This window comes from Anneissia japonica, unplaced genomic scaffold, assembly GCF_011630105.1.
Source record: "Anneissia japonica isolate Jap-2015-1 unplaced genomic scaffold, ASM1163010v1 scaffold287778_len1315358_cov176, whole genome shotgun sequence".
NCBI classification, from domain to species: domain Eukaryota; kingdom Metazoa; phylum Echinodermata; class Crinoidea; order Comatulida; family Comatulidae; genus Anneissia; species Anneissia japonica.
Genome location: NW_022702824.1, coordinates 678,639 through 689,063, shown reverse-complemented (window position 1 = coordinate 689,063; position 10,425 = coordinate 678,639). Strand labels below are relative to the sequence as shown.

The following is a 10,425-nucleotide window of genomic DNA, read 5'->3' as shown; positions in this document are numbered from 1 at the left end:
ATTATAAATAACTCATGAGATTTTACCAAACTATCCTACGTTCAAAAAATTTGCGGCCCGCCCTGATTTTCCGATGGCGCCAGCGAGCGTCACCAATTCGTACAGATACATCATAGTAAGAGAGTGCTCCATTGTGAATAAAATACTGCTGTTAATGTTTCACTGCTTTTAATTGACTTTTGGCAAACTAGGTTTCGGCAAACTGGGATTCATGGTTTTTGAGTCGGCAAACTGGTATTCGGCAAACTGGGATTCTGCAAAGTGGTCTTGGCAATCTGGCATTCGGCAAACTGGATTTCGACAATCTGGCATAGATCCGTTCTCATACCTCCTCCACTTCTGCTCTCCTGCTGGTGATGAATCATACTTATAGCAGCTCTTTCCTACCTCCAAGCATGCATATACAATGCAATACAATTCATTGTCCGCTTACCCAGTTGGTTTTTCAGGATTGTCTTGTGCACCATTATAACCTTGAATCTTCAACCCTGAATCCATCCGAAAACTTTCACTGAGTTGATCACTACCCTCTGAATTATTCTAAAACAGAAAGAATACATGAACTCTATTATCACTATCAACATCATCATCACCACCACCACCACCAGTCTTCAGTAGCACCAGCACTGCCATAACTGACAGCAACACCACTATTATCATTATCTACCACATTCATTGAATTTCTTTTCATATATAATTTTTAACCAGAATCATACTAATTTATGATTTCAAACTTACTGCTTTGATGTATGATGATGCTTTCTTGCGTTTTGAGCCCAATCTCTTTACTAAATTCTCATCTTCACGGAATTTGATAAGAAAAATGGTGAGAGGTGGAAAAGCAGCACACAGGATTAACTGTCAATACAAAAATAACACGTCATTGGAGGAAAAACTACCTGGTTATTCTTCCAGGGCAACATTAACTCTGTTAACAAGGAAATAACTATACGATTAAGATCGTGATCTGGTCGAGAACTAGGTTTGTTCAATATACACTCATGGAAATCAAGCTTTGTAATTCGCTTTTTTGCCGGTGAACGCTGTCTACTTTGTCCTAATTCATATCTACCGATACACCACACCAGTGTGTCAGATAGTGAAGTTTTGTGGAAAATTGGACTAGAATCCTGTTTTAAAATACAAGGTTTAGCCAGGCCCAGCGCTGGTTCTCATATCTTCATAGGAACAGGACCAGTGCCTACCAGATAACCCATGCAATCACATGTACCATTTTTGGTAAAAAAAAAAACACTCTTTCCCTAGATCCATCTTGGTCTCTTAAAAAATGTGATCTAAAAGTTACCGACTCTTTAACTTATCTTGGTGTTTTTCTATCAAGTGATCCTAAATCATCAAAACATGTTCAGGATAGGGTTAGGAAATTTTAAAAGGCTGTTTACTTGCTCCAATGTATCGGAATGTATACAAATGTTAAGTCTCATATTTGGAAATCTATCATGCTTCCTATCCTAGTGTACGGGTGTCAATGTTTGAGTGTTAATAATATTAATGTCATGCACACATTCGAAACAACATGCACCAGGAACACTTTAAAAGGCAGCCATTTGTAATTGTAATTTTCTATGGTATTTTCTATGTGTAATTTTTTAACAAATTGAATATTTCTTATTTAACAATGAAAGTAGTTATAGTATTATTATATAGTAGTACAGGCAGCTTCAATTAAAAGGTGGGGGGGGGGGGTGTTATTCAAAAATTAGAATATCTTATAGCGTATAAAAGCAGTAGGTCTTAGTTTGACCACTTTTTCTCAAATACATGTATACTATAATTAACACACACCCCCCACACACACATATAGCTGTCTCTTATACACATCTAGATGTGTATAAGAGACAGGTATTAACTATGATTATACTGTACTTTAAGAATATTCTGACTTTAGAAAAAAATCTGCAACACTTTAAAAAAAAATGGTATAATAGTAGGTCAACATTTGGGTCCAATTAATATTAGATCACAAACGAATATAGCAAAGTTAATCACGGTTGCAGACTATCATACTCAGCATGTTCATGTTTTTGTATCTTCAATATATTGGCCTATCACTGTGAACATGTTTTATGTATAGCGCAAATGATTTTCTCAGACGATCTGTTTATTCATTCAGGCATCTTTGGAAAATTTGGGTCATCTTATCTTTCTAATCATGCATTTTAATGTAGGAAGCAACATCATTATGTTTGCGAATCAATGATGTCAGTGAAACAAAATATCGGGTATTACACATATGATACTTGTCTCTTAATCAATTGCTGTATGAGAATATTTTTTTTAAGGCAGAATATATTAAACATTAATTGATCTTAAAAAAACTGAATGAATATTGAAAGCGAAAAAGAACCTAATTTGTATCAAGAGGTAAAGGAACTATAGTGAGGTGTGTGACAATGCATAGGAGCATGGCCCATTTAGGTGGGAGTGGAAAAAGATGGGAGAGACAGAATACAAGACGTATCGTAAAACCAGGGAGTGCCACCTATGTTGTAATAAATGTGGGTGCGGTACATTGGAGTTTAATAGATGTTGCATGTAGAGGTGGATTTTATAAAGATGGTCGTGCGTATTCTTACACACCCACCTTCAACGCAGGACGGGTACGCTTTTATAATAAGTGAACAACTTGGCAATTTTAATGATCACAACATATTTTAAATCATTTTCATTTTGGCATAATAATACACTGTGTAAATTTGATAGGAAAAACTTTATTAAACGATCTCCTCACACTACAAATTGCAGCAATGCGTCGCATATCAAACAACAGATACAGATCGTGTTTGTGTGTTCTGCCAAAAAAATCTCTCTACACAATCGTCATGAGATCACCGTTACAAAATTTTGCCTCTTAGAATACACAGAAGACAACATTTTCGCTAGGAATTCTGGGTGCGAATTTTAGAGATTGAAGGTTAAGACCAACTCAGACAGCGTCGTACGACGCAGCTCGACGCGATTTGTTGTCGCGTTTGGTCAGTGTGAGTTAAACGCAGTCGCAATGGTTTGCGTTGGGGGCAGTCGCGTCGTAGATTATTAAACATCAACTTTGCGTTCTGCTGCTGCCAGGCGTGAAACTCAAAAAGAACAGTAAGGAAATGAGCAAACTTCAACCTATGGTCTAACCATAACAGGGTTGCCGCGTAAGTGTAACGTGAAAGTAGTTGAGTTTATTACTGAAATATTTTACGTAATATTGCCCATTAGAATTATTAAAATAAATTAGACGGTAGTTAGTTATCTCTAGAAGCATAGGGTATATAATTGCTGAAGGGAATTTATTCGATTCGGTTGTATTCTCGCAGCAAGATAATTTTAGGCCATGCGACAGCTCTAGTAACGCTGATAGTCGCGCGTTTGTCGCCGGGAGAGAAGTTGGAAAATCACGCCCTCACTTTTTAAGCCGTGATCAAGCAGATTCTTTACGCCTTTCATAGGCAATACACGCCTTAGTAATGAAGCCAATTTTATGCCCGATAACATAAATATTACAGGGCTGGCGAAACGTTTTTCAATTTTTTTATTTTTTTTATATAATATATATATATAAAAATATATATATATATATATATATAATGTAAAAACAATGAAAAAAAACAGTGTACAATCATTGAAAGTTGACTTGCGGAACACATATTCATTCAACTATAATAAAATCAAACGGATATTTCGATAGCTCGATCCTGCTATCTTTACCAACGACGTCACCATTTTGATATAGCACTAATATTGCAAGTGAGTAGACTGCCAAAGATCTATAAGATGTATTCTCTCTCTCTATATATATATGAAAAAACGGTGTACAATCATTGGAAGTTGACTTGAGGAACACAAATTCATTCTACTATAATAAAATCAAACGGATATTTTGATAGCTCCTGTTATCTACGAAGCCAAGGAAAGAATGCAATATTTTTGCCTTATACATAATTGAATGACCTTAAATGACCTATTTATGACTATAATCTCCTGATCATGTCAGAAATTATACAATTGTATTGTTTACTATGTACAGTACACATAAAACATACACATTCTTAACATTAATATAGGCTTTACATGATGGTTATCTAGAAATTTAAAATGGCTGCTAAATGACATTGATCTAATGAAGTCGAATGATTTTAAAATGGCTGCTATAATGACTTCATATCAAAATAATCGAATTCTGTGAGCTTAAGTAAAATATTTACAGTAAAAAGTAAAAAAGAATTATAATTTGAAGTGGTTCAGAAGCGGAGATATATAAGATAAATATATGTTTACATGGTGGCCATTTTAAAATCCAAGTTGGCGCCCGCTTTTATAAGATATTAGCATTATTCTATAAAGTACTACATGCATTGGTTGCTAATATTAAAAACCTTAGTGGCGATCTAAAAAATTACAAGTTTATTCATTATTTATTTACGATTTTTTTCTCATATTTTTATTTATTTTATCGGCCATTTTGAATAAAACGCATTTCCACATATTTCCCCTACCTGGATTTTCTAGACTTTTATTATGTTCAAATAGGCACCGTATAGAAATGCACTGTGGTAAAATAAATTCTGTTGCAATTTTTTCAACCTTTCACTAAATTTTACGCTAACTTTCTTGTACTACACTGGCTATGTTCTCACGGCAGCTAACGGTTAGCAGGATCCGGATCTTACTAACCGTTAGCTGCCGTGCGTCCATGTGAGAAAATCCCGATCCGGATACCAACAATATGATGATCGAATCAATGGCCAATAAGAAACTGGAAATTGTAAACTCGTACGTGTGATTGGTTGATGATAGAAACGCCCTCAACTTGCTAACCGATAGCGCTTGCTAACCGTTAGCGTATCCGAATACTGCTAACGGTTAGCGCTAACCGATCGGGCGTTCTCACGCAGGTGCTAACGGTTAGAGCTAACGGTTAGCTCCCAATCCGGATACTAGGGCTCTCGTGAGAACCAGGCTAAAGTCCTTCGGATGAGACGTTTAAGCCGTTGGTCCCGTGGGCATTATGACCCATGTGCACGTTAAAGAACGCAGTACTCTTCGGAAAAGAGTAGGGGGTTGTCTCCCGGTGTACTGCCCAATCACCACCAGAAGGACCCCACTGGAGATAAGTCTTCTTTTAGACTTTCGTGGGTCATCCTTGGTGTTTACACCGAATAAATCCAATCCAATCCAATCCTTTACATAAGCATAAATTATAATATGATATAATGACTCTTGTTAACAAAGAAAAGATAATCGTAGGTCTGGTTGAAAAGACCCATTTTATGTAGTGTCATTAGCAAGGATGTTTTGTTTGTAGCTGCAAACATGTTTCGTTGTTATACCAACAACATCGTCAGACAATATCACGCAATTGATATGCACTGATGATGTTGTTGATATAACAACAAAACATGTTTGCAGCTACAGGCCTAAATACAGCAATGAATAAATCAATCCTTATCAAGTTTAAGTTTATTTTACTCCTTCTTTCTGTTCGTAAGTTTGGCAACATTAGGCCTATAGAGGACTTCCAACAAAATACTACAGTGTCGAAATTATTATTATTATTATTATTATTATTATTATTATTATTATTATTATTATTATTATTAATAATAATATTATCATTTTCTAATATTTTATATTATTTATTTCTATTCAATTTAAAAAAAAAAACTGGCTGGGTTGGAGGAGTTAAAGATAAATTCCATCATAGCCGATTTTTATGATTGAGCTTCAGACTGGCTATCCCCCCACCCTGAAGAGTATAATATGTACACTATCCTCTTTAGCGTACAGCACTGTACCTTTCCACCAGACAATACGACTTAGCCTATTCTTGTCAATGCATACGTACGGACAACGATAGAGCCAAATAAACTGTTGTTTGCGATAATTTAATTACAATTCTCTCTGACGATTATGATGCACTGTAGGCATTCGATTGCCAAGGCTTCTCGACCAGAATTTCCAATTTTTATTGCCATGCACGATCGCGTTAGCATGAGTTGTGCATGCTTAATTGTTGCATAAAAAAGTTCGATTTTTTCCCATTCCTATGTCATACCCTCTTCGCAGACGCTGCGTTTCGTTCCTGAGACTCTTTTTGATAACTGCGCATGCTCGACATGGCTCGACAACGTCACTTACTCAGTGCACATGCTCAATGGCTGTCTAGCCTTTCCAAGCGCATATTTACTGCGTGTTTTTTTTTTTCTATATATATTTAACGGATGTTCTTTGGTAACTGCGCTTGAACATTGATTAGTTCGGAATTCCCATTCCTACACCTACAGTTTCTTAATGTGTGTTTTCTCTTGATCGTAGCAGCCTAAAGGTGCGACGTGAAAAGTTGGGATATTATGTAACTGAATATGCTAAACCAGTTCTTAAATTGTATATTATATATAATCGGTAAAACATGTCCTTTAATGTTCCAAAATGCACTACTTGTACTTCACAAGGAGACAAAAGCTTATCTTGCACAATTTTTAAGACCTCAGATTTTTCTGCATTTTCAAGCTCCTTTAAATGAAACTTACTCTGTAAATTGAATTTTCTTTTGAAATTTTTCCCATCCAGATTTCTGACAACAGATTCTGGACTCCTTGCTGACTGACAAACTTCTTCATCTTGCCATGGAACGCCAAACTCAAACATGTAGCAAGTCCCCACTGGGGAAGCTCCCGAACCAGAATAGCAGAGGTCCGCTCTTCATCACTTTTGTAACACTCATTCAGAACTCCAATGGCGTAGTCTTCAAATTCACTAGTGAGATTGAACAGCAAAGAATATTATATTATTAATATGTTTTTAGACTGAGGTTAGTGTTTCATGTGGGTTGCGACAGTGGTTGGGCCGGCTGCGATTTTTTTTCCTGGACGTTTGAGGTAGTGGCAATTAGTGGCGCTATCGTTTCAAAATACCACCTTCCTGATTCGGCAATAAACTTATGAATATTTATTAGCAGTTTGTTATTATCAACAGAGTGGACTTGAAATATGCGATGCGACAGGCAAAGCTCAATTAGTATGTTACTATTCATTATGCAGGTGTAGGTTTCACTGACAAGCCTATGATGAAGAGTCCAGTAGTAGTTGAACACCACAGACTTGAACCCCCTTTTTATTATAATTCTTAAATATATATTTTATAAATGAATATTGATTAGGCTATGACTACAAAATAAATTGTATAGGTCTGGCCTAGACCTTTTTTTTAAGATTGTCACTCAGTCACACGTAGTTGCACAATGAAATTTGTCACCTTTCATCTTAAGGAGCTATAACTAATTAAAAATAGGCATGATTTTAAGCATATTTTAATTTTGCCGCATGCGTACGCACGCTATGACGCGCGCACAGAAAATTAAGGTACATGACATTCAACCTTGACTTGAAGTTTACGCCCACTGAATATGATTCAGAAATGACGACTGGTTAGGATGACATGGGGTCATGAAAGGTTTGAGGAAGGGAAGATAAGAGAGGTAAGAAAAAACATTTATTTTGATTATAATGACGTCATCAAAATGTAAAAAGGAGTCACATATATGAAAGAGAATTGTCTCTCAGCTTTAACTTAGGCTACTCAAAGTTGGGAGACGATCAATCAAGGATAAGCGAGATACGCTCAAATGCGTATTTTTAAAAATGACGTCATAGATAAAATTCAGTTTCTTTGAATTCAGATGGCAATATGATGACGTCACCATGTCCGATCAGTCATTATGATCTATAAAATCATATTTACAACTCATCTGCTTTCAGAATATGTAATTAAAATTGGGGGTTATCATTCATCCTAAGGATCTATAACTGATTAAATGCAGGGATTTTAAAATTATAAAAAAAATAGTGCCCAAAATTGTTTACAAAAATGTAGTGCAATAATAGCATATTGACTACTATTGTATATTTTCGGATAATATTTCAGCCGCTCCAAATATCTTTCCTATTTTTCCTTCTTCCTTTATTCTTTCACAATTTTGCGGGGTTTTTTTTTCCCATATTTTTCATAATTTTATACACTCACATATAGTCATTTGTTTAGGCCTAGGCTAGTCTAGGCTAGACCTCGGCTATGCCTATTACTATATTATTTAAATAAACAATTTTAATAGAAAGATAAATTTAACATGGACATAGTAATTCATACTTAAACAATACATTATATTTAAATATTATTATAATAACGTTAATGAATAAATAACAATAACTAAAACGTGTACATAGTATCACTACTACAATAATAAGATTAACATTTTCAATCTCATAATAAATTGTATACAGAAGGTGTTATGTATTGACCTAGGCTACTATGGTTAATGACAGGTACGCTTTCACCATTAAAGGCTTTTTCTATGAATGGAATGACCTGTACGAAACACGAGCTCCTGTAGACCAAACCCAGTACCGTTACGATTTTAATCGTACGGGAAATATCCTCAAGAACTTGATAAATGATGGTGAGGGCGTTATCTTGTCGACAAGTTCAGCGAGTGATGCGCGAAATTACAATTACCGCGTTGAAATAATGGACGATTCCGTTGTTCATTTGGCATTTTACATCGTTTGGAAAGTACGTTGTTCGTTTGGCAATGTACATTGTTTGTTTGGCATGGAACTTCTTCGTTTCACAATGTACGTTCTTCGTTTGAGAGAATACATCGTTTGGCAATATACGTTGTTTGTTTTAAAAAGAACGTTCTTTGTTTGTAAAAGTATGTTGTTTATTTTTAAAAATACATTGTATATTCGTAAATGTACGTTGTTTGTTTGAGAAAGCACGTTTATTGTCTAAAATTGTATTTTTGTCGGTGATTGCCTTCCATACATAAGGCTATTTCAAGTTAGACGGTTCCTATCCTGGTAATAGTTAAAAGTCCTTGGTTGGGGTGGATGCAGAGAGCCGAGAGCGGGAATAAATACAGTAGACTTGCTCATGTCGTATGTTTTCACGACGTGAGTAAGATTGAAAAGAAAGCAATACGGTAGGTATTTCCAACTCTAATCACTGTTTTTGAAAAGTTAACACAGTGATTCAGTAATATATTTAATGATTGAAATACATACCAACTTAAATTACGTTTATTAACAGACAGTAATTATAATCTAGCAATTATTTACGAACAACAAACCTCCGTGGTTCATGCGACCCAATTCGGGGTTTTCCCATGTGCGTTGATTTGACGTCGATTCGATCGTGTGTGTTGCTCAATAAATAGAAACAATACTAAGCCTACGCACAGCTACGGTAGCCCATAAGTTCATGGCAATATCAATTTGCTCACGGCAATATAAACTTTTGAATTTGGCTCACGGCAATATAAACTTTTGCCCACGGCAATATCAATTTGCCTTACGGCAATATAAACTTTTGCCCACGGCAATATCAATTTGGTTCACGGCAATATAAACTTTTGTCCACGGCAATATCAATTTCCCTTACGGCAATATAAACTTTTGCCCACGGGAATATCAATTTGGTTCACGGCAATATAAACTTTTTCCCACGGCAATGTCAATTTGCCTCACGGCAATATAAACTTTTGCCCACGGCAATATCAATTTCGTTCACAGCGACATAAACTTTTGCCTACGGCAATATCAATTTGCCTTACGGCAATATAAACTTTTGGCCACGGCAATATCCATTTGGTTCACGGCAATATAAACTTTTGCCCACGGCATGCAATATCAATTTGCCTCACGGCAATATAAACTTTTGGCCACGACAATATCAATTTGGTTCACGGCAATATAAACTTTTGCACACGGCAATATCAATTTGCCTCACGGCAATATAAACTTTTGGCCACGGTAATATCAATTTGGTTCACGGCAATATAAACTTTTGCCCACGGCAATATCAATTTGGTTCATGGCAATATAAACTTTTGCCCACGGCAATATCAATTTGCCTCACGGCAATATAAATTTTGGTGAAAATGGAGCTCTTTTGGTAAAAGAAATTTAATAATATTAATACAGGTCTAACTCTAATTACCTAAGACCACTTTTTGGACCGGGATTTCCATGGCCTACCTAGCTACCTAGCATAGCCTATATCCGCTTTTTAGTCTCTAATTAGAATAATAAAGCCGATTTTTTGAATTCGATCCAACTCGGCCACAAGTCAACTCGGCCACAGTCAACTCGGCCACAAGTCAACTCGGCCACAAATCAACTCGGCCACAAAAAGTTCGGCTGCAGTCAACTCGGCCACAAGTCAACTCGGCCACAAGTCAACTCGGCCACAAGTTAACTCTGCCACAAGTCAACTCGGCCACAATAATATTGCTGTTATTATTGGTGTCATTGTTATTATTATTGTTGTTTTTATTACCGTTAGTTTTAATATTAATTAGTAGCCTTAGCATTAACATTATGTATTGTTTAAATTTTTGCTGATATTATTATTGTTACC

The 10,425-nt window shown here is 35.9% G+C and overlaps 1 protein-coding gene across 1 annotated transcript in view; it reads right to left on the bottom strand.

Annotated features, from left to right (window-relative positions):
• Positions 1 to 10,425, bottom strand: part of LOC117104059 (transient receptor potential cation channel subfamily M member-like 2) — a 54,317-nt gene that overhangs the window by 34,997 nt on the left and 8,895 nt on the right. Inside the window, exons 10-12 of the mRNA XM_033244715.1 lie at positions 6,540 to 6,765; positions 739 to 858; positions 434 to 540 (exon numbers count right to left, since the gene is read on the bottom strand). Coding sequence (XP_033100606.1) covers positions 434 to 540; positions 739 to 858; positions 6,540 to 6,765 — 453 coding nt within the window. The remainder of the gene's footprint in view (positions 1 to 433; positions 541 to 738; positions 859 to 6,539; positions 6,766 to 10,425) is intronic.